We start from the raw sequence: 25,146 nt of genomic DNA, 5'->3' as shown, positions 1-25,146 counted from the left end.
GCAATCAAGGCTCAATCCGTGCATGCTTCCGGGAAAGTCATTAGGATGTGAAAAGGGTAAGTCATTTCACTAAGGGTGTGAAAAGCCATTGGTCTGTCAGAAAGGGCGGGGAAAGCCGTTGGTCAGCCAGAAAGGGTGGGAAAAGCCATTGGTCAGCCAAAAAGGGCGGGAAAAGAGCTGTCAGTCAGAGAGGGTGAGAAAAGCCATTGGTCAGCCAGAAAGGGCAGGAAAAGCCATTGGTCAGCCAGAAAGGGCAGGAAAAGAGGTGTCAGTCAGAGAGGGTGAGAAAAGCCATTGGTCAGCCAGAAAGGGCGGGAAAAGCCGTTGGTCATCAGAAAGGGCGGGAAAAGCCATTGGTCATCAGAAAGGGCAGGAAAAGCCACTGGTCAGTCAGAAAGGGCGGGAAAAGCCGTTGGTCTCACACTGCTCCTCCTCCTCACTGACTGGGCCTTTGCTGCCCCTATTATTGGGTTGGGGAGGGTAGGAATTTGATGTTTGATGCCCATAATACCCCATTTTAATCCTTTTGCTTAGGGTGTCTGTCACCTCTTCTTCAGAATGTCTTTGTCCCTGCCCGGGGAGACAGACTGGTCTGCATTCACCTTATTGGACCACCACAGGGTTTCCCTGCTGCGTTCCATCAAGGAGGCAGCCAGAGAAGAGACCAGAATTGGGGAAACTGGCCCCTCCAATAACGTTTGCCAAATCACTAGGTAAATCTTGACAGGCTGAAGTTTCAAAGGGTGCTCAGACAATCTTCCATTGGTGTGGGTGTAGCAGGTACCTGCACCATTGCACACACACTGTCCCAGTTCCTCCATGTCCAGGCAAGACACAAGTTCTCCTATAAAAATATGCTATTGACACAGGCAAAAAGGGTACCTGTGACATTGCACATATATAGTGCTATAATTCACTCATGCCAGTGTGGAAAATAACAATCCTCCCCAAAGCCCATTGGCATAGGCAAAAACAGGTACCTGCACCATTGCACACACACTGCCCTGATCACTCATGCTAATGTGGAAGGATGATGCCCCCAAAATGCCCCATTGGCTTGAGCAAAATAGGTACTTGTGGCACTATATAGATATAGTGTACTGATGGAAACATGCCGGCCCAGTGTGGAGGATGTGCCCTAAAGTCCCCCATTGTCAGAAATGTCACAGCACACACACAGCATCAGAGCATCAGGTTTCACATATGCAACCACATACCTAGTCTAAATAATAGAGTTTAATATCAGTTTTTTCAAAACCATAATTTGTATTCTATTGCTTAAATTAAGAATAAAGATAAATAAAATTAAATATTTTTACCTTCATTCCCAGTTTAAACTACAAACTCAGATTAAAATTTAGTATAAAATTATTAGTCTCACAAACTGCAGATTTGCATTTGGAATAGTTTTACTTTTGTGTCTCCGTATCATTGTTTGCTAAAAGTATTATAAGATTAATTCTTTAACAGTTTTTTCTTTTATGACATAATTATTTAAGTGCATTCCATGTACTATGCCAAACTACTAAATGTTCATGTGTGACCTGTTAGAAATGAGCTAACAGGCTGTATACTGATGTAAGATCTATAGTGCCTAGCACGTCTTAGCCCAGATTTCATTATTATTAACCCAAAGTGCATTTTAAATAGGCATAGTCGGCCAGCACTGTGTGCTTACTTACTAGAACTTAGTTCATCTCTTGAAAAGGAGATGGAACAGAGGAAAGAATATATGTAAGCTGGTAGAATTTTGCAGCCCTCCCAGCTTCTGATGGCCCAGAATGCAAGAATAGGATAGGAAATGGAAGCCTGGACCTTCCATTTGATAGTGTAGAGCAGACCATGCATTTTATTACAGAAAAGGGAAGAGACCTGGCAAAACAGTCTGAGTTGTGCAGATCTGAGGCAAACTTCAGGATGCATATGGAACATAATAGATAACTATGGTATCTAAAGAAATAGTTAGAGTCAGAAGAGGCTAATGATAAAAGTGTCTAAAAGAAGCATGTCAATGCCAAAATTTGGATGATTTATCTATCTACCATTCTATTCTAGGTATTTATATGTCCCTCATCACCATAGCATCTGAGTATACATCTTACCTGCAGAACAGTCCTATACAGCTTTGCTTTCCTATTTTACTCTCTCCCTTCTCTACATTTTACAGTGTTTCACCTTTTGCCCATTTTCTCTGCACTCATTAGAATCTTTTTTAGAAGTAATTAAGTTTTAGGAAGTAGAGTATATGTCTGAAGGTCAAGAGATAGGGGACTCAGTTATGCAGCTGCTTCACAATGGCAAGTGAACTTATGAAGGGGCTGTATGATCAAGCTTTTTTATTTTTATTAACTTTACAACTGTGTTGCTATTTGAACTTAGCCACAAAATTGTGTTGCAGGCAGAACATTGTGCTAAAATATATTTAATATATTTTCTAGTTCTTACCCAGATTTATACTGGCACACCGTGCACTTGTAATTTTAAGGACAGCTTAAAGGTTGGAATCAGATTGCTTATGAAAATAAAAGGCATCTGTCACAACACTTGGACAAACCTACTGTTTTGCTATAAGGGATTTGTTACATGGTTAGTTTGTCTGCTTAGGTGAAAAACATAGATTTTGTCCTTTTCACTGTGCATCTTTTGAGCCAGATCCTTCATATAATTAAAAACCTCAACAGTTCATTCAGGGCAGCAGATCAAAAGGTTAATGTGATATGGTACAACAGGAATTATTTGTACTCTTGAATATTTTTGCAATTTACAGCATTTAAAAACAAGTTAACCCAAATCATAGCCAAAACCAATATTACATCATTTAAACTAAAACATTAATCATTAGTCTCAAACCAACCAGTTGGTCTGAAAGTTTAGCTGTTTAGTTGAAAATTTAGATTTAGTTGAAAACCTGATGGTATGAGGAGTGGTTGGAAATGTATTTTTAATTTGTGCAACTCAGTCATGCATGTGGAATGGCAAATCAAGGATTCTAGGGAAACTAAGCAAGACAATGTTCAGGAAAGTAGTAGTGGGAGAATGTTTTGTTATGCATCTTTAAAACCAATACATAAATTATAGTAATTAAGATTTCAAATATTTGTTTGTAGATTTTAGGGGAGGGAATCAATGGTAAGAATTGACAGTGAATTATGGTTAATCATACAAAACTTTAATTAATATTCATTGTTTCAGTTCTGAGATCCTTGGAGCAATAGAAAATGTTATACAAGATATAGTTACAAGTCTAGCCAGAAACAAAGCACCTGTTCTGACCTTGGTTAACAGATCAGATTGGGGAAATATACAGTAGGTATTACTAGTGTGTGTGTTCGATTATTATAACTGGCACAAATGGTTGTTATTTGTCTCCATTGAATATTTTCGAATGAACCCACCTTATGAAATCCCATGTACAACAGAATCAATAAATGACTTAATGGCTTTAGCTCATGCTTCATGCTTCATGGCTTTAGCTGATCAACTCTAGGAGACAGGAATGAAATTTTTTCCTCAATGTATTCTGGGTTTTGGGGTGTGGGTTTGTCTTCTTCCTCTGAAGCATCAGCGATTGCCACAGCTGGAGTTGGGTCACTACTTAGAGTAGACCAATGCTGTGAGGTGGTTCTGAAATTCTCTTTCTCAGGTGCTTGGCTTGTGGTCTTGATCACATGCTCAAGATCTTACTGATCACCATCCATATGTGGGGCCAGGGAGGAATTTTCACTCAGGTCAGATTGACAGTGACCTTGGGGAGATGGAGTTCATTTTCCTTTGCACATGGAACATGGGCGGCTTGCTGGCAACATCTGAGTATATGTCACTTAATCAAATCCCTGCCACTGCAGGAGCCTATGGCATTGTTGCACCCATTCTTTACCTGTGGCACACTTGGTGGAGTGTCATTGGGTAGTGCTAGGGCCTGTGAAGTTCAGGAGGTCCCTTCTGATCTAAAACTCTATGACTATAACTTTATTTGTTAAAAAAACAAAAAGCAACCACTAACCTTAAAAGCTGTTTTAAAAAAAAGTGACCTTTAATAATCATTATGCACATAGTGTCATTACGGACCACAACAGAGGAACACAATGTGGAGGGGAGAGTGACACGACTGTAAAGGGAGAAGAAAGGAGAGAAAGGTCATACAGAGGATATTAGACTATCCTTTTCTGGTGGGAAAAAAAAACACAGATAATGGGTTGCATGTGATTGAGAAACCTGGTTCAGGCTGGAGCTATTTCTTTAATTCATTCTCTCTGTTTTCTCAATTTCTTCTCTCTGTTCTCCCTCATGTTATCTCCTCATCTCAATCTCTGCTTCTTTCATCTACTATGTGATGTTTAGGCTTCTACCCTTTTTGCTATTCTCTCTCCTTTCTGTCCTCTTATTTTAGTGTCTTTCTTCCCCTGAATACTCTTTCTTTGTTGCTCTATTCTGAGTGCACTTGCAGGAAATTATTATATAAGGAATTCTTATATAATGAGAATAAGAAACTTCTCTCAGTGAAAAACTGAAGAGTCTAAAGATATTCAGTTAACCAAAAGGTTTTGTATGGTCCGGTGGATTTAATTGTTTATGTCCCTATAGTTTCAAAAATGATTTCCTTATATGGCAATAAAATTAAAATAGTATAACAATCTTTGGCAATGTTAGGGGCACTGACATTCCAGGCTAGGAGACCAAATATGAGATATATGCCATCAGATCACATAGGAAGAAAAAAAGTGTTAGCATCAAAACAAGTGAATACCATAGTGTTAAAATAAGGTGTTATCAATTAAATAAAAATAATTACACCTTATTTATGATGGGCCAAATTCCAATCTCAGAGAGGTAGTTCCAACGAAGTAAGGCACCTATAGTCCACTTTGAGGTGAAACCTAGAAGAAAGCAAATAAAAGTAAGTAGGAGCAGAACGGGTGGCAGTATGTTCCCCTTTTCCCCAGGAGCCTTTCCAGAGCAGGAAGGGGTGGAACTAGGGAATAGCTCCATACTTAGCACATTCCTCATAAACACCGGTAGGTATCCAGTTGGATATCTGTCTGAAAATAAGTAGTACTGGTCCCTACAGTAGTACCATTAGTTACCACTATCCAATTATACCTCCTTCAAAAAGTAAGATATTGTAAAATCATGGAGAGGAGAACCAGTAGGGAATTCTTCCGGCTAGAGTGAAAGGCCAGGTAGCACTGCTGGACCTCTGACATAATGCAAGGTTGGAGCTTCCTTTATCCAAGTGTCTCTGAGAGCCACAGTGTTTACAGCTTATTCTCAAAAAGAAAAGGAGTTCTTGTGGCACCTTAGAGACTACCCAATTTATTTGAGCATAAGCTTATTCTCAGTATTTCCCTGCAGAGCTCAGCATAGTGCTCCCTAAAGGGAACACTTCTCACATACAGCATGAAGTCAGCCTAACTGAGTGTCTTGGGCCTTCTGTTCCCTCTTCATGAATTTTACAATATGTAGGTACACTATAGGGTGCATCCAACTGAAAAGCAGGAACACCTCTCTGCAGTGTTGCAGACCAAGAGCAAAAAGTTGTTTAAAAAGCCAAATACAATGGATTTGAGAGAAGATATTCATTGCTGTTCTTTTTTCTCATATGTATTGTCTATAAAGCACCATATTCAGTTATGATGCTATTATACTCAATAAAATTATACTTAATAAAATAATTATTACTACCATCACCCTAAGTCTGATAATTTTGAAAAGTGTCATCATTCTATGTTGCATCAGCTTTGAAGATGATGCTTGTAACATTTGTCAAAATACTTCAGTTTAGCTTTGATATTACAAAATAACAATGAACAAAAACCTTGTTGCTCTAATAGCTTCAATTATGCAGTTTTTCTCTTATTTATTTAGATTGTTGTGCTTGTCAGTTGTGACACCCTGCACATTCTCATGCTGTGCTGTGTGGTATGTTCTGCCACCCAAAGGATGCATGAGGCAATACATGTGACAAGTAAAGAAATAGAGAAGTGTTATGTTAGTGTATTAGAAACTATTATTGTAATTTTAATATTGATACTTTTTAAAAGATCAGTTATTAAAAAACAGGATAAATACATGTAGAACTCTTGTGGGAACATTGTGCTTTCAAACAAAAATGATCTATAACAACAGTAATAATTGTAGAAATCATTCTTGCCAAATAAGAAATGGCACTAGGAAAAATTTTATTCTGATTATACCTTTCGATAATCCAGCGACTGTTAATCCTGCAAGTGTGAAATTGACAAAAAGAAATTTCAATGAATCCATTTTTGAGGCAATAGGGAACAAAAGATGTTTGATCCACAAAGTTTTATAGACGGAGTTGAGGCACTTTCCTAAAATTGTCAAGGGCATCTAAAATAAATATTGTTAGTATTTTGCTAATATGGAGTAATTCGATGGAAATATAAACACCCTATTGTTCCAGGAAGTGGGGTAGTACAGAAACAGCATAGTGGATCCTCAGGTAGCTAGTAACACTGGCTTTCCAGATGGGTTCAGCCACTCCATTGATGTTAATGGGGTTCTGCATGGGTCCTGAAAACTGCACTAGCAGTTCTGATTGCAGGAATAAATGCTTAGTGTGAACTACCTGGCAGAAAATAACTAATTGTACTTTCCCTTCATCAAGTTACATTTTTATTTTATTTGTTCACAAAATGTCAGGTTTAAAGATTCTGTAGGTCTACAGATGATATCTCATTATACCACAAGAAAAATAAAAAGTGACTGCCCCAAATCAGCACCAAAATTTGGTAAGCTAAAAATATAGCAACTGAGTTCTCTATTAGTTTTTTCTTTTGTTTTAGGTTTGTTTATCATACTGCAGTATTCCGTAGAAGAAATAAAACATACTTTGTGTCATTAGAAGTATATAAATAAAGTAAAACCCAGATCTATCTTCTAAGCCCCAGTCCTCACCCAGTCTTTCCCAGCTCTGTTAAATTGTAATGTTAATTGCCATAGAAATAGTTAATAATTCATACAGAACCTTTCTGATTGATACAGTAGAAATTAGTTTCTGTGGCTGCTGGTGTATGTATTCAACTGCACCACCAAGCAAAAGACCTGTTTCCATCACTTTCTCTCTCCCCACTGGGATCTGGCATCCAAACCCTCTACTTAACAAGGTCAGTTCAGTTGAGGGTGACCAGTGCTTAATTTTCAATGAAAAAGATGCTGGGGGCTCAAGTAAGTTTTTTATATTCATTGCTGATGTGGCAAGCTGAGAGGTACCGGGGCCATTAACTGCCAAGCCTAGAGGTGCCAGGGTTCAGCCTTGGCAAGTCCTGGCACAAATTAAGCACTGAGGTGACCCCCTCAATCAGGACAAGCTAAGCACAGTTCTGCTGCCCTTTACTCATCCAATAACAATAACAATATTTAATTACCCCCACATTCAATACTAAACTGATCTGTAACCCCACACCAGCCAAAATTGATCACTTGGGCAACACAGCTGTGTCTGCTGGATACCTAGGCAGAGTAGATGTATTCATGTAAATACAGTCTGGTCCTGAACAGTGTTCCCTCTAATTTTTCCCACCCATGTATGGAATAAATTTTGTTATGTGCACCTAACAAAATTCATGTGATGGGGTGGGACCGAGCAGTTTGGAGTGTGGGAGGTGGCTCAGGGTTGGGGTGCAGAGGGGTAAAGGCTCCAGCTGGGGGTGTGGGCTCTGGAGTGGGGCTGAGGATGAGGGTTTTGGGGTGCAGTGGGGCTCCCTGGGGCTACAGTGGGGAGAGAGGACTCGCCCCCAGCTCTCTCTCCCTGCAGCAGCACCTAGGCTGGAGGGGAGAGGCGCTCATCACTAGCTGTCAGGGGAGAGCTCATTCAGACCTTGCTTACAAATCATAATTTGAAATTATAAGGTTGGCCAACATCACCAAACAGCTGTGTGAGGGGGAAAAAAACAGCTGTGTGAGGAAGCTAGTTTTTGTTCATAGTTTTCAAACCTGTTATGCTTTTTCAGGTACAAGTATTTTATCATATACTGTATATGCTTTTAAAGCATGCACTATTGTTTTGATTTCAATTCAAATTTCCAACCAATAACTAAATTGGCAACACTGCATGTAACTAGTTGACTACTGGGGGGGGTTGTGTGTTGGGGAAATCTAGGAGGGTGTAGGGAAATCCCTGTTGCATACATATTTTTGCAAACACGGTTTTGAAAATGTGGGATACAACAGTTAAATTGTTAAAAATAAATGGGTTACTTTACAAAAAATAACTAACCATTGTTTTCATTTCTAATATAATTTAGTTTATTTATTCTATAGCTTTATACTGGGTAAGTTTAAAATATTATTGCAAAGTATTTTATTTTCCAGCTCTAATTCTTAAAATATTATCTGTGATCTACAAGATGGTGCAGAACAATACGTATGCAACCAAAAGGTAATGGACTGCATTTCTCTAACTGCAAATCAAAAATATATTTTAAGAATTTTATATAGATAAGGGAAGAACCTAGCTATTAAGCTTGTCAAATATCATAACGCATTTTTGTACGTAAAATATTTCAAACTGATTTAATTATTCATGTGCTTATTAAAATGTTCTTTTACAATCTCAGAATCCTATAATTCAATCAGTATTGTATTAAAATTAGTTTATTTTTAAAAAGATGATATTTTATCTTGATAGAGATATATATTACAGTGATACACTACTATTTGGTAACCAGAGTGTTGTGGACAATATAGTCAATGACATTTCCTGCATGCTTAAGATACCTAGGAGAAGTCTACATATAGTAAGTAGTTGCATATGGTTGTTATTATTATTATTTATTATTAAATTATATATATTGCATTATATGAACAACTGAAAAACTAAGAAAATGATTGGTAGGAAGCATGTATGTAGCAAAAATTAAAAATTGTAATTTTGTTAAATAAAATACACTCTTTATTTATTATTTTTATAACACTGACGGATGTACTAGCGCTTGAGGTGAAATGCTGGCTCCATTGAAGTTGATTGGAGTTTTGCCATTGGCTTCAATTAAACCAGGATTTCAGCCTTAGAATCGAAGGCCTTGATTCAGTAATTTGTGCTTGAGTGGTTTGCTGATTTGGGGTCTAAATGAGGGTTTAACATATCAAACAGAGGAACATGGCATCCTTTCAAATTTTATATTTGTTTCATGCCTTGACATTTGTAACATTTTTTGCTCTGTAAACACAATTAGTAGCATATGTTAAGTTATGTAGGATGAATGAACTAAAAAAATCTGTATTTCATGATGATCATAATGGTCAGTAACAGCTTATTTCTGGTCAGGAGTTTTTTGTAGCTGACTCCAACTTTTCCTAGCCAATGTACAAAATTTACTATACAAAACTTGAGTTACTGCTATTTTTCCCCCAGCTGTCTACAACTAAAGGTTGCATTGCTGGTAACTTAAGTTATACTGAGGAAGACGGTACGAAAGTGAATTGTACATGCAGTGCAACAGTATGTATTACTAATATTAACATTTTTATGTCCATATTTGTGTGATTTCCTATATTTGTTGTGACCTAATTTATTTACGTATGTACATTTGTGCCTGTGGCAAACTTAGACATTACTGTACTTTTAAACTCTCACTACTAATGCCCACTTCCTACAAATGTTATACATTCAAAATTCTTAAGGAATGCAGCAAAAGTTTTACATGAGAAAGGACTGTAAGATCAGAACTTTCATATACTTTTGAATGTTATCTCTGTGTGCTTTATGTAGTCTAAATTTGGGGGTCAGCTATAGAATCAACAGAAAGACTTACCTCTTGGTAAGAGCAAACTATGCTTACATTACCTTCCATATTGGAAGTTCTGCAGAGGAAGACATTTAATTTGTGGTTGATGCTCTCTATGACATTGCTCTGCCTATGTTGTGCTTTGAATTTGAGTGTCCTGGGCACATGAACACACACAATTTCTGGCCATGTGTGTTTCTGGCAGAGTTGGAGAACAATCCCTTTGCAGTACTCTGACCCTGTCCTCTGGGTGCACCTTTCACTGCAATAGGCATGCCACTAGGATCTGTGTTAGTAAAAGCACATACAGTGAATCAAGCTATATATTCAGAGACAGGAATTTATTTATGGATCTGATTCTCTTCTCACTTACACAAGTTTTACACCAATAAAAACCCACTGAGTTCAGTGGAGGCACTCGTGACTTCCATCAGGGTAAGTAAAAGTCTTCAACTCACTCATATCCAAGTATTGTGCCACATTATGGCTTATAACAAAGGGTCTCACATATTAGAAAGCCATTTATAATCATACCACTTACAGACATCAGAAAGAGTTCTGTCATCAACCTCATTTTACAGATGAGAAAATGAGGTAAAGAGAAGTTAAGAGCCAGATTTTCAAATGCTCAACACCAATAGTTGGTCTGAGATTTTGAAAATCTGTGCACTACCTTAAATGGGAGCTGAGTTCTTTTGAAAGTCTAAGCCTAACAGATTTGCCCAACTTCATGCTGCTAGTGAGTAGAAAGCAGGAAATAAAACCGATTTTCTGACTTCTGCTATCATTCCCTGGACAATGTTTCTACTCTAAGCACAAGTGAATGATTTAAAAATGGAAAGAAAACCTTATCTATCTTTACTTTGTTTTTCATCTAAATCAGAACTTTAAAGATCTCCATTATCAGTGCTCCTCTACAGGGCCTCACATTTCTATTTATGGAGCTGGTCCACATTGGCACCTGAGATGATACAGCAGTAAGAAATTAAAACAGACCACACATGTCAATATATACAGACTATTTTGCCAAGATTGTCTTCCATTTCCTGCTATCTCATCCATATGTTTGCCAGACTGAGCCAAATCCTAATCTGAGATGTGAAGTACGCATTACCATATCTCAAATTATCTGTCACCAAACAGTTATAAATATAAAACAAACTCCAAATAGAGGTTATCAAAAGCAGGAGTTTTAAAGGTCTTTTGTAAAGTTCTTTAACAAGCATCCAAGTATACTTTTAAACCTGCTTTAAACTTGCAGTCTCACACCCAGTGGCTTTTTTCCTGGCTAAAACACAAAGGAAAATGGGGAGCTGCATCATTGTGTAGTGATCATGTGATGGGTGATGCTGGGTGCAAGTAGCATCAGATATTTTTGAAAGATGCCTCATGGTAGTAGTAGGATCCCTATACATCCTTGTTTCACAGCAGGCTATATAGGATAGACTATGCCTAAAAAGCAGTGGCGGTGTCAAGAGCGATGCTGTATACAAAAAGATGAATGGTTGTTTCAGGATGTAATTTTGACCTTCATTACCCAATGTTGTTGTTTTAAAATACATCATTTTCTTTATTTAAAATTATTAATTTCATTTTTGTTGTTTTAGGCAGTCATTGTGCCATCTAATGTTCAAGGAATTAGAAGTATCCTTTGAGCAAGATAGACTAAAAAAAAAAAGTATAAACAAAGTATATTCCAAGTTAAACAATGTTTTTATGATTTTTTGCTCTACTTCTTGGCTCTGAAACTGAGTTATGAGCACTGCCTTTGGCTTGAAAACAAGTATATTAGAGCATTCATTTTGTAGTTGATTAATATAATACAATGCCACCGATTTCATTTTACATGTACCTAGCCTTAATATCAGAGATGTGATCACAGATGCAAAATTTATACTAATTGTAGAAAAAGATGCAACTTTTCAGAGGCTCCTGGATGATGACTTCTGCAATAAATTGTCTCCATGCATAATGATTACGGTATGCATCTGACATTTCACATTCCACCTCTAGAACTAAGAGTTTTAATAATATAGTAACAGTGTGGTGATTTCCAAAAATAGTTTCAAATATACTAAAATAAAAGTTAGACATGTTTAACTCCAACATTTTCCTCCATTTTTATTAATATAATACCATAACAATGGATAAAAACTGAATTATATTTAAGATTAAAAGGTATTTACTGTTCTTATACATATTTACAAATACACATTTTATAACCTTCTTTTCCAAAAACATTTCAAATAGAGTTGTAATTAGTACTCCTAATTCTGCCATATAACAGAATGAAATGTGGAATACATATCTTAGTATTTTAAAAAAAACCATGTAAACAACATATGACATGATATACTGTGTTTAAAAAAGGTATTACAATTGATTAAATTAATAATCCATGGATTGAGGTTTTTTTGAGATTGCACAAATCAAGTACAGAGAATAGCTCCTGAAATCAAATTATTGTGAAGATTTCCTAAAGGTAGAGAAGCACAAACAGAACAGATCTCAGTAGTTGTTGTTGAGGGTTTTTTTGTTTGTTTCTATGAGTTTCTTTGGGTTTGTAATGAAAGAACAAAGGGGAAAATTCTGACTACTGTAAGGAAAGTAGCTTACCTTACCCCATCCCTCAGAAACACACACAATACTACTTCGGCAGTATACGTATGTGTGCCCAAATCCAGGTGAAGTCCACCCATATTTACAGCCACCTTACATATTCTTTTTGTGCCGTTAATATGAAAAAAGCACAGTTTTTTTTTTATAGGGAGCATGGCTGGATACAAACATCTGATTATGCCTGTGTGCATACCTGTTACTCCATTCTTCCCCCACCCGCACCCATGGTTCCTATCATACAGGGACATCTGCCATGCTGCTTTGTAACTTTTCTTGGAGCTACAAAAGGGCAACCATCTTCTCCCTACACAATAACTGCAGGACAAATGTTCCTGCTAGACATAAACACATGTCTAGTCAGACTTTGTTTTAGTTCATTCCAAAACTTACGATTTTATTTTATTTTAACCTTAGGGAAAAGGAGTACCAGATCTGAACACAAGACTTCTAGTCAGAAAGTTGTGGGATACATGTCATATTCCTATTTTCACCCTCATGGATGCAGATCCACATGGTAATTGCATGCTAACAGGAGAATAGAACCTTATTTATTTGACTTGTAAGACCAGAGCTCATGGTATGGGTATGTGAATGGAGGTTCCCCATCAAAGCAGAAATTTCTAAACTCAACCAGAATGCCTGCAGGAGTACTGAGGAGTACTGTGACATCTATGCTGGCCTTCCTCCAGTGTTTAATGTGGAAGTGGGACATCCCTCACCCTCTGGGGTGACTAACACAGCTGTTGACTCCAGGCAATACTCGACCTTATGCCTAAGGAGTGAAAGGACTTTCCATAGAACTTGTGAGTCAAAGTCACTTAGGATCAGATTTTTAAATGTACTTGTGCACCTAAAGATGCAAATAGGCACCTAGTGGGATTTTCAAGAGTGCCTAGGCGCCTATCTAATTTATATCAAATGTACTTTAGTGCCTTGGGGCTTTTGAAAAGCCCATTAGGTGCCTATCTGCATCTTTAGGCACCAAAGTACCTTTGAAAATCTGGCCCGTAGGCATTTTTGAATGGTCCACACTTAGTCTCTAAGGTGCCACAAGTACTCCTTTTCTTTTTGCGAATACAGACTAACACGGCTGTTACTCTGAAACTTAGACTATAGCTGCCCCTTGGCAGATGTATGGGAGGATGGAATAGGGCTTTTTGCAACCTTTTCCAAATTTGGCACTGAAGGAAAGCTAGCCACATCCTCTCAGCAGAACTTTATATGTACTGTGATGCATACACTTCTCAGCCAAGGCCCAAATGTGAAGCAAATCAAAATAATAGATATGAAAAAAATAGTACAAGATTGTTTCAACATGATTTTTTTAAAAAATTTGATTTAGGGTAACCAACATTCTCTATAGCTCCACCCTCATAATCCAACACTTGTAATGTCAGTAAATTATCATTCCGAAAGCTAGATACTACAAACTTGATGTTGGTTACAGTGAACTTTAGTCTAAAATGTGGGTTGTGCCTTTTAATGCAGGATCACTTAGAGCTACAGTATGATGACTCATCTCAGAATGGTTCTTTGGATATCATTCCATTGGAAAAAGCAAAAACAGGAAATATTTTAAAATATCATAATTTTGTTTTCTTCTAATAGACAAACAGTTATGTACTGCAGGTCCAATCCTCCAGTTGCAACTCATGCAAAATTCCCATTGACTCTAATGGGAGTTTTGTCAAATTAAGGCCTAGTGGATTTAGCCCTAAGAAAGTTGCATGATGTGTTTTAAGTAAAATAAAAATGCATCTTACTGTGTTCTACAGCTAAAATCTGAATCCTGAATATAGATTTGTTCACAAGTTTATAATTTTTTTCTGGTGAAAGGTGAATGTTTTTTGTTGTTTCTCTTTAAATTTTCAATATACTTTGATAGAGACGTCATGGACAATGACATTTTGCCTCTTCACTTCTGCAAAGAATATTGGGGATGGAGCACAAGGAATTATTCCAGTTGCCATCATAAGTGTTGCAGTCTTTCTCCCACCATTATGTGGGAGGCAGGAGGGTCAGACTTAATGGATGACAGAATCTTTGCTGTCTCCATATTTCTGTGACAATGATGTGGGGGAAGCAATGAAGCTGAGAGTTGGTGGAAGGTAACTCATTGCTGGAGCGGGAAGCAAGCTTTAAGAAGCTTCATCTGATGATTCAACTATAGAACATGCTTCTTGATGTATAGTTTTGTAATTACTCTTTGAAATGTGACTTTTTCTAAACTAATGTATAGCTTTGTTTAACGAATTTATGACTAAGGATAGTTAGAATGCTGATAATTAAAACTTAAAATGAGGTACAACGGAAAAATGGGTAAAAACTGAGACACTGAAGAAGAGCTTGACACCCTCCATGTTGACTGGGCTTTTGCTCAGAACTAGGTGTGGTCATGGAATCCCATTTTTAAAAATCTATAAATTAGTAGCTGTTAATATGCATTTTAATTAATTAGTAGTCTCCATTACCAGTAATAATACAATATAATTAACTGGAATTTGAACCAAAAACAAGATGGAATATAAATTAAAGTCAATTTTATATTAAGCATGCTTGAGATTGTCAGTTGACTGTTCAGAGAATGATCTAAATTTAAAATATGATTTAGCTAAGAAGAAGGCCTCATCTGGAGTACTGTGTCCAGTTTTGGGCCCCACACTACAAGAAGGATGTGGATAAATTGGAAAGAGTCCAGCGAAGGGCAACAAAAATGATTAGGGGTCTGGAACACATGACTTATGAGGAGAGGCTGAGGGAACTGGGATTGTTTAGTCTGCGGAAGAGAAGAATGAGGGGGGATTTGATAGCTGCTTTCAACTACCTGAGAGGTGGTTCCAGAGAGGATGGTTCTAGACTATTCTCAGTGGTGGAAGAGGACAGGACAAGGAGTAATGGTCTCAAGTTGCAGTGGGGGAGGTTTAGGTTGGATATTAGGAAAAACTTTTTCACTAAGAGGGTGGTGAAACACTGGAATGCGTTGCCTAGGGAGGTGGTGGAATCTCCTTCCTTAGAAGTTTTTAAGGTCAGGCTTGACAAAGCCCTGGCTGGGATGATTTAATTGGGGATGGGTCCTGCTTTTGAGCAGGGGGTTGGACTAGATGACCTCCTGAGGTCCCTTCCAACCCTGATATTCTATGATTCTATGATTCTAAGGTTTTCTTAACCATCTATATATCCTATTTTAACATAGCCTGACTGCATAGTGTATAGTTCTGTTTTAGAAAAACATAGAACAGTTTTTGTGTATTCCCACAGTTAATGGGTGAAATCTTTGCCCAGCTGAACTCAGTGGGATATTTGCAATTGACTTCAATGGCATCAGGATTTCATCCATTCACTGTAAAATAGCAGATGCTCATTTGAACTGTTATATCTTTCTTTCTGAGAGCTGGTTGGTTCTTATTATTATCTGAGGAAGACAAGGTGGGTAAAGTCGTACTGTATCTTGTATTGGACTAACTTCTATTGGTGGAAAAGATAAGCTTGTGAGCTTCACACAACTCTTCCTCAAGTCTGGAAATCATAACTAGAGTTTCACAAATAAATATAAGGTGGAACAGATTGTCAAGCCTAAGAGTTAACACACATTGCAAGAAATCACTTAAAATGAAGTGGTTCTATTAACACCTCTAACAGTGATAAGACAAAGGAGGATTAGTAGTTACAAATAGTTGTAATGAACCAGAAAACCACTGTCTCTGTTGAGATCATGATTTTTAGTGTCTAGGACAGTTACAAATTTAAGTTCCCATGCTTGCCTTTGGAAGGTGTTATGCAGGTTGCCTTTGAGGATGAGGACTGACAGGTGAGCTATGGAGTGATTGCTTTGTGAAAAGTGTTCGCCCATGGGTGATGGTTTTTTGGTTTTTTTTTTTTGGTCTTTTATCATATTTCATTCAAGAGCATAGTGATTGTCTGGTTTCACCCATATCGTGGTTTTTTGAGCATTTGATGCACTGGATGAGGTACACCACAAGTTGTTATAGGTATGTGTAAAACACATAGATCTTGAAAGATGTATTCTGGCAGGTATTGATCATTGTAGTGGTAGAGATATGTATGCAGGTTTTGCATCTATTGTTCTGGAAGGTGTGGTGCCAATTTGAGTTGTTGTCTCCTGGTCCGAAAGCATAGGCGCCAACTTCCCCTCTGCCAGGTGGGTGCTCGACTGCCCCCCCCACCCCGCCTCTTCCCGCCCCGGCACCACCCTGGCTCCAACCCCATTCCACCCCTTCCCCAAAGTCCCTGCCCTACCCCCCCTTACTGCCCCATTCCACCCCTTCCCCCAAGTCCGCTCTCCTGCCCTGCCTCTTCTCCGCCTCCTCCCCTGAGCGCGCCGCATCCACGCTCCTCCCCCTCCCTCCCAGAAAGTCCTAAGCAGTGGTGAGCTGGAGCCAGTTTGCATCGGTTCGTGTGAACCAGTTGTTAAATTTTGAAGCCAGTTTAGAACCGGTTGTTAAAGGGGTGGGCAAACTGTGGCCTTTGGGCCACATGTGGCTCGCGGGACCGTCCTTTCCGTCCCGCCTGAGCTCTCGGCTGGAGAAGCTCCCCTGAGAATTTTTACTCACGAGGTAAGACCGGCAGCGAGGTCTTTCACTCGCTCCAGGCCTTCGGCGGCAGGGCCTTCAGCACCGCCGAAGACCTGGAGCGACTGAAGGACGTGCCGCGGAAGTGCCGCCGAAGACCCGGAGCAACTGAAGGAACCAGTTCTGGCAGCTCATCACTGGTCCTAAGTGCCACCAAACAGCTGTTAGGTGGAAGGAAACACTGGGAGGGAGGGGGAGGAGCGGGGACATGGCACACTTTGGGGGGTGGGGAGAAGGAGGCAAGGAGGGAGGAGCTTGGCTGCTGGTGGGTGCTCCTGCCCTGGAACACCCAGAGAGACGGCACCTATGTCTGTGGGGAGTTTATTTCTGATGATGTACTTGGCAAGGTTGGGGGTTGTCTGAAGGATGGAAGATGGGGTCCAGGAAAGATTTTTTTCAGGATGTGATCCCCATCAAGGATGGGTTGTAATTGCTTCATAATACCTTTTATGGGTTCTAGTGTGAGGTGGAAGGTGACAGCAAGGGATGTGTGGTTGGTGCAGGTTTTTTTTCTGTATTGAAGCAGGTTCTCTCAGGGTATTTGGGTGGCCCATTCAATTATGTGATCTACTTCTCTGATGGAGTGTCCTTGTTTGGTAAAGGTGGTTTTAAGTGTGTTAAGGTGTGTATCCCAGATGTTCTCCCCAGAGCATATGCTGTGGTATTTGAGTGTCTGGCTGTAGATAACAGATTTCTTGGTGTGTCTGGGATAGTGCTGGATCTGTGGAGGTCAGTGTAGTGATCCCTGTAACCCACTAACCCTCTTTTGTCCTATGATTGCAGAGGTGTTAATTGCCCACTTCATTCTAAGTGGCTTCTTGCAACATGTGTTAACACCTTATGGATAACAACCTGTCCCACCTTGTATTGAGCTATGAGACTCTACGTATTCCAGGCCTAAAGAAGAGTTCTGGGAAGCTTAAAAACTTGTCCCTTCCACCAACAGAAATTTATCCAATAAAATATATTAGTTCACCCACCTTGTCTCTCTCAGAATCTGGGTCCAACATGAATACAACATTGCAAACAACAATGGAAAATATTATCTGAGGGAGAGTTATCAAAATGTGGTTTCTTAAGGGGACAGTAAAGGCAGGTCTACTCTTAAAATGCTGCATCTGCACAGCTGCACCACTGTGCTGTTGTAGTGCTTTAATGAAGACGCTCTATACTGACGCGGTAGCTACGTTGATGGGAGAAGCTCTCCTGCCGTCATAGCACTGTCTATACCAGGGGTTAGTGCGGGTTAACTGTGTCGCTCAAGGGTGTGGATTTTTCACACTCCTGAGCGATAGAGGGCTGTAGCATAGACCAGACCTAAGAGGTACAACTGTAGACCTGAAAACACTGATAATTTCCCTTTATCATGCCGTGTAAGGAAAAATGCTAATAATTTATCTGAACAATTAACACATAATTATTCATACTATCAAATGAAAAGTATGAAAATTTAGAATAATTGATTAAATCAACAACGTTGAAGTCTATTAAGTTGCCAGAGAACAAAAGTACAATATGTAAAAAAACAAGATTCAGGTGTCCATTACTTTTGTATGATGCCTATGCATAACAGGTATGAAATATTAAATAAATTGAGGTAAATGTCACATTATCAAAAATGTTGATTGTATATGACAATATGCTGTAAAACTAATTGTAAAACATAAACGGCCTGATTCATCAGTCCAGTCTTACACCAATGTAACTCAAATGGGCTTACATAAGCATGAAACTAACACAATGGTGAATCACGCCCAAAATGTAGACATATAGATATGTAACATTTGGTATTCTGTAAATTAGGTATAGAAATAATGTGCATCTACAAGTATGGATCTGTGGTGAGTATAGTTGTTTTCCACTTCAGGTCTGCTTAGTTATTTTGTCATCCAGCCTTGGAGCTGGAATGTGAAAACTGTTAAAGTGTAGTTCAGATGTGTGTTTTCTTTTGTTTTAATACTAAGAAACAACTTTTGGGCCGAGGGTGCTTTATTTTTTTAAACAAGTTTTTGTCAGTAACAAAAAGTTGGCTTTTGCCATAACAAAAAGTAATTGTGTGAAAATGGCAGATTTTTCATTTTTTTAAAGTCTGACAAAATGTGAAGTTTTGCCTGCTATACAAAATTGTCCATATTATTATTATTATGTATTATTTGTGGTACAGCAGTGCTCGGGGGCCCCAAGTGAGATCTGTGCTGCACTGTTCTAGGCAATGTTGTCCATACAGTAAGTCACAGTCCTTGCCCTAAAGAGAGCTTACAGTCTATATAGAAAGAAAAGGAGTACTTGTGGCACCTTAGAGACTAACCAATTTATTTGAGCATGAAAGCTCATGCTCAAATAAATTGGTTAGTCTCTAAGGTGCCACAAGTACTCCTTTTCTTTTTGCGAATACAGACTAACATGGCTGTTACTCTGAAACCAGTCTATATAGACAAGACCAATATAGAATGAAGGGAGGAGATATAACATGTAAGCAGAGTGAACAATGTGATAGTTTGTAAACAGCATGTTATGTTCCCAGATTTTTGATGGAGTGTTTATTATTATTAATATTTACTATTATTTATTAATTTTCGGACATTTTGTTGGGAAGGGGTTACCTAACAGAGAAAGAAAAGAAAGGAGAGGGCACATTACACTGCAAGGAGTGGGGGTAAGAAGGAAAGAGAGAGAAAAGAGAGAGGAAGAGAAGGGAGAAGTGAGTTGGACAGAAAATCAGCAGAGTGGAGAGAATGTCCACAGTAAAAACTATCAGGTCATCTGTGTCCAAATATATCCTATAACTGCTTGTCTCTGCTCCAGCTGACTTGCATTTCTGACTGGCTGTACTCAAGCTCTCATGGCTAACGGGGGCAGACTATCCTCTGCACAGTTCTCTGGGAGAGGGTGCAGGAAGTGGTACCCCCAGAACCCCAGCTGGATTTTAATTTCCCCCCTTTCCCTCCCTGTGTTGTAGTTTACCTACGGCAGCCACTTGTCCCAATTTCTACAAGCCTGAGTTTCATAAAGAGTTCTACTTGTGAATAGAGTTAGCTTCATTTTTACAAAACCTGACCCTGTCCTTAAAAAAAGCATAAATATTTTCTCAAAGACAAACATAAATAATTCAAATTAAAGGGACACTGAACATAATATATGACATTTCATATTGTAGTCAATGTCTTTTGAAGCCCATCATCTCACAGTTCCAGCTATAAGATGGCTTGGTCTCCTTCCATCTGATATTGAAAGGTAAGTTATTTCCTAGAATGAGTATAATTATCCTTTTATTCTATAACAAAAGGTACATGTAACATTAAGTCTGATTTAAATCCACAAAAAAAAAAGACAATTAACTGTTAATTCTGCTCTCAATAAACTTACTGTTTTTTTTATAGAGCATTTTGATGGTTGGAAATAGGAATTTAAGTAGGAAACGTTATGTAGTTTTAAAAAAAAATATTAAGCGGGCTAAAACTTTTATCTGCTTTTTCAGATTAAATATACGCAAAGATGCGTTGATTCCACTTACTAAACAAGATCAAAATAAACTCGCCAGTATGCAGAAGAGACCTTATGTGGCTTGCCAACCAATGTGGAAAAAAGAAGTATGCACAAATTAAATTGTTTTCTGTTTCTTAATCCCTAAAGAACAAATCCTATCTACCACAATGCTGTCCCTCCTGGCTATGGTGAGCTCTGAACACAGCAGAATCAATAAGGTTTTGCTGAACTCCACCTGGAGTGGTCAGGACTGGGAGCCATGGAGGCTGTCTCTGTACCAGTGTGCCTCATAGTTCCCTCCCCAGCACAGAACTAGCAGCATGATAGGCTTTGCTTCCATTGGCCATCTCATGATCGTATGTTTTAGAGAGGGGTTATTGCATTTTAAATATCACAGAATAAATTACATCTCTTGAAGAGGGGGAATATGCCGTGTGGAACAATTATTTAACCTCCACCTCCGGCTTCGCCTGCATAATTTAGAACACAAAGCACAGTTCATGCAGATATAATATATAGTGGTTACATAGTGGGAAAACATATCGTGTTCTTTCCCCTTCTGTTTACACTGCCCTGTTGTATGAATTGCTATGATTTTGCTACTGTGGGCTGCACAATAGAGAGCACATCTCCTTATGATACATACTAATCAAATCTAATGTAATTTAAACATTTAATTACATCACCCTATGGGTCAGGCCTTTCTCAACAGCACATTAATTTGCAATTTTTTCTTTTTCAGATGGAAATTATGGCAGCATCTAAAATGAAGGCTGAAATTCAAGCTTTGACTTCTCTTTCATCAGATTACCTTTCCAGGGTGTATCTACCAAGCAAATTGCAATTTGGTGGATGGATATGAATGTTTGTAGATCAACTGTTTCCTGATGTGGATTTATTTTGGAGCTATTATAATATAAGCCATTATTTACAAAAATTGCATAACATTGCATTATTTCTGGCAAATGTTCTACTTATTCAGTGAAGAGATATAAAGGTTTGCTTCAGCTCCTTGTTCAATTTTTTTTAGTTAGGTCAATAGTTTAATTTCTTTACAATTTTGATTGTTTTTCCCTAGTGTACCTTAAGGACATGAACATATTTTAAATACAATTTTTTCTTTCCATTTTGTGGCTACTGTACATAACTGTAGCAATAATTCCAACTGTAAAACTATTATCCTTAAAAAGTTACTGAAATTTATTTTGAGGGGAGAAATTAAAAAGTTATATTTGTTTAAATTTGTGTCAGTTAATTCACAGTCTACTTTAAAGCACAATCAAACTAAATCTGTGTCTTCTGATATGTTTTACTTTTGAAGACAGGGAAGTCATTTAAATTACTGTAATTAAGGTACAATCGCCTGAAAAGTTACTATAAACATGGCAAGTCATGTTCCTCATAAATGAATCCATAACAAATGTGCTTAGCTTGCAGATAAAAGAGATGAATTTTTTAACTGCCAACTCCATAAACCCAAGCTCAGATCAGAAAGTCAAGATGGTTTTTTTCATTCTTGCACATTTGCAACAGTAATAAGGTTCTTCAGGCCAAATTATGCCCTCAGTTCCTACACCCCCATTGTAATGCACAAGTGAGCAAGCACTTTTTACTGATTAGAATTTAGTAAACAATTCTGTTGACGACGTATAGGACAATGGAACCCATAGACCACTCTAAGGCCTTGGCTATACTTGCGAGTTACAGCGCAATAAAGGAGCCCTGGGCGCACTAGCTCACTACCCGTCCACACTGGCAAGGCATGTACTGCGCTCTGACTCCGCGGCTACAGTGCTGCTGGTACTCCACCTCAGCGAGTGGAATAACATTTGCTGCGCCCCCGCTGGAGCACCGCAGCGCCAGTGTGGACGCCCTGGTCCTATAGTGCGCTCTGATCGGCCTCCAGAAGTGTCCCACAATGCCTGTGCTAGCCACTTTGGTCATCACTTTGAAATCTACTGCCCTGCCCTCAGGTGACCAACCGTCAGACCTACCCTTTAAATTCTCTGGGAATTTTGAAAAATCTCTCTCTGTTTGCTCAGCCAGGCGTGGAGTGCTCTCAGCGCATCTTTCCAGGTGACCATGCCTCCACGCGCCAGGCGATCCCCAGTATGGAGCAATGGCGAGTTGCTGGACCTCATTCGTGTCTGGGGGGAGGAAGCTGTCCAGTCCCAGCTGTGCTCCAGCCGTAGGAATTACGATAACTTTGGGCAGATACCAAGGGACATGATGGAAAGGGGCCATGACCAGGACGCACTGCAGTGCAGGATTAAAGTGAAGGAGCTGCAGAATGCCTACCACAAAGCCCACGAGGCAAACACCCGCTCCGGTGCTGCCCCTGCAACCTGCCGTTTCTACAAAGAGCTGGAGCTGGACGCGATACTGGGGGGGCGACCCCACCTCCACTCCGGGGACCACTATGGACACTTCAGAACCCAGTGCAACAAGGCAGGAGGAGGAGGAACAAAGCAGGAGCGAGGGTGCTGAGGCAGAGGAAGACACCCGGGAATCCCTAGATATGTGCAGCTAGGAGCTGTTCTCAAGCCAGGAGGAAGGTAGCCAGTCGCGGCAGCTGGTGTTTGGGGAAGGACAAACACCAGAGGAGGTTCCCGGTAAGCAGCTTTTATTTTGGGAAGGAAATTATTCGGTGCGGGCTCTTGGGGCAAGGAGGGTTAGGGCTGCATGCATGCCTAGATGCAGAATAGGGCGTTGATGCACTCTTTCACATTGCGGTAATCAGCCTCAGTGATGTCTTCAAATGTCTCATCCAGAACCTGGGCAATGCGCTTGCGCAGGTTTCTTGGGAGAGCCACTGTGGTCCTTGTTCCAGTCAGCCTAACTTGTCAATATCACTGTGCCGTGAGGGGTGGGGAGACCATTGCTGCACACAGGCAAGCTGCATATGGGCCAGGGCGGAAGCCACATTGCAGTAGAAGACCCTCCCTTGCTTCCCAGGTCACCCTCAGCAGCGAGATATCTTCCAGGACGAACTCCTGTGGAAAATGTGGGGACAGTGTTCAGTATAGGGGCCCCCTGCCACTGTTGGCTCTCCCCAAGGCACAGAAACCCAGAGGAAAGTACAGCCGTGAAACAATCAGTCATGCTTGACTCTGCTTACTCACCATTTTGGGGCTCCCGTGGGTTATGTGCACTCGCTTTGGGACGGGCAAATTATGCTATTGTGTAGACTGTGCTTGCCCTTAAGTATGGGGGAATCACTGCTCTGTCTGGCGTGAACAATGTTGTCTCTGTTAAGTGTTGCATTTTGCCTTTACAGATGCAACATTGAGATCTCAGCCGTCCATGTTATCACCAGCCGAAAGACTCCAAAGAATCAGAAAGAGGCCACGTAGAAGCAAGGAAGACATGTTGCACGAAGTAATGCAGCATTCAAGTAACGAAAATCAAAAAGTGCAGGAGTGGCAGGAGAGTGAAAGGAGGGTCTGCCAGCAGAGTGCGGATCACCGGCACCAAAGCACAGATCGGCTGCTAAGCATCATGGAGCGGCAAGCGGACTCAATACAGGCGCTCATAGCAATGCAGGCGGAACACTACTGCGCCCCCCCCCCCGCAGCCCTTGTCCCAAAACTCTTTCCCTTTTGCCCCCATGTCACCTCCAAGCCACTTTCCCCAACATCCGGATTCTTACCGCCACCAGCTGCCTCCAACACCTGTAGCTTCACCACCCAGCCCTGAAAACTGTGACCCTTACCCACTGCACTCAACCCTCATCACCATGCAGTATAGCCAACCTGAAGTCTAGCACTCATTGCACAGCACTCCAGACAGGACATACGCGAATCTGTGATTGTACCGTTCTCCACCCCACGCCCTTGGCCCTTTCTGTTTCTCAAGAAGTTGTCTCTTTTCAATAAATGGATTTTTTGGCTTTGAAAACATTTTTTATTATTGCATAAAATAAAAGATACCTTGGCCCAGGAAAGAAATAGGCACTGCAATTCAGCATAGCAAACACAGATTCCTACTAACACTGGAACCACTCCTGTGCAGGGCACCAGACGTTACTGGTAGCTTTCAGCCTCAAATTGCTCCCTCAAAGCATCCCTAATCCTTGCAGCCCCACACTGGGACCCTCTAATAGCCCTGCACTCTGGCTGTTCAAATTCAGCCTCCAGGTGTTGAACCTCCGAGTTCCATGCCTGAGTGAATCTTTCACCCTTCCCTTCACAAATGTTATAGAGGGTACAGCACGCGGATATAACCGCGGAGATGCTATCATCGACCAGGTCTAGCTTCCCATACAGAGAGCTCCAGCGGCCCTTTAAATGGCCAAAAGCACACTCCACAGTCATTCTGCACCTGCTCAGCCTGTTGTTGAACCGCTCCTTGCTGCTGTCAAGGCTCCCTGTGTAGGGTTTCATGAGCCACGGCATTAAAGGGTAAGCGGGGTCTCCAGTGATCACAATGGGTATTTTGACTTCCCCTACAGTGATCTTCTGGTCTGGTAGAGAAGGCCCGGCTTGCAGCTTCCTGAACAGGCCAGTGTTCCGAAAGATGCATGCGTCATGCACCTTTCCAGGCCAGCTTGTGTTAATGTCAATGAAATGCCCATGGTGATCCACAAGTGCCTGGAGAACCATTGAGAAATACCCCTTCCGATTAACGTACTTGGAGGCTAGGTAGGCTGGTGCCAGAATTGGAATATGCGTCCTATCTATCGCCCATCTGCAGTTAGGGAAACC

General features: G+C 40.1%; 1 protein-coding gene across 1 annotated transcript; it reads left to right on the top strand.

The window, feature by feature from the left end:
• The first annotated feature begins 558 nt into the window (after positions 1 to 558).
• SPO11 (SPO11 initiator of meiotic double strand breaks) lies at positions 559 to 21,305 on the top strand. The gene is made up of 13 exons (XM_073309525.1): positions 559 to 713; positions 3,193 to 3,306; positions 6,664 to 6,752; positions 8,335 to 8,401; positions 8,651 to 8,759; positions 9,377 to 9,463; positions 11,357 to 11,393; positions 11,620 to 11,729; positions 12,783 to 12,882; positions 18,761 to 18,798; positions 20,115 to 20,191; positions 20,436 to 20,547; positions 21,186 to 21,305. The coding sequence occupies exons 1-13, from the start codon at positions 559 to 561 to the stop codon at positions 21,303 to 21,305; spliced, it is 1,215 nt and encodes a 404-aa protein (XP_073165626.1).
• Positions 21,306 to 25,146: the final 3,841 nt, after the last annotated feature.

The sequence above is a fragment of the Lepidochelys kempii genome, chromosome 13 (assembly GCF_965140265.1).
Source record: "Lepidochelys kempii isolate rLepKem1 chromosome 13, rLepKem1.hap2, whole genome shotgun sequence".
Taxonomy (NCBI): Eukaryota; Metazoa; Chordata; order Testudines; family Cheloniidae; genus Lepidochelys; species Lepidochelys kempii.
This window is presented reverse-complemented; position numbering and strand designations above follow the sequence as displayed.

Coding starts and splice junctions, on each gene's coding strand:
- SPO11 (XM_073309525.1), top strand. CDS start 559: ATGTCTTTGTCCCTGCCCGGGGAGACAGACTGGTCTGCATTCACCTTA. Junction 714..3,192: donor AACGTTTGCCAAATCACTAG/GTAAATCTTGAC, acceptor TCATTGTTTCAG/TTCTGAGATCCTTGGAGCAA. Junction 20,548..21,185: donor AACCAATGTGGAAAAAAGAA/GTATGCACAAAT, acceptor TTTCTTTTTCAG/ATGGAAATTATGGCAGCATC.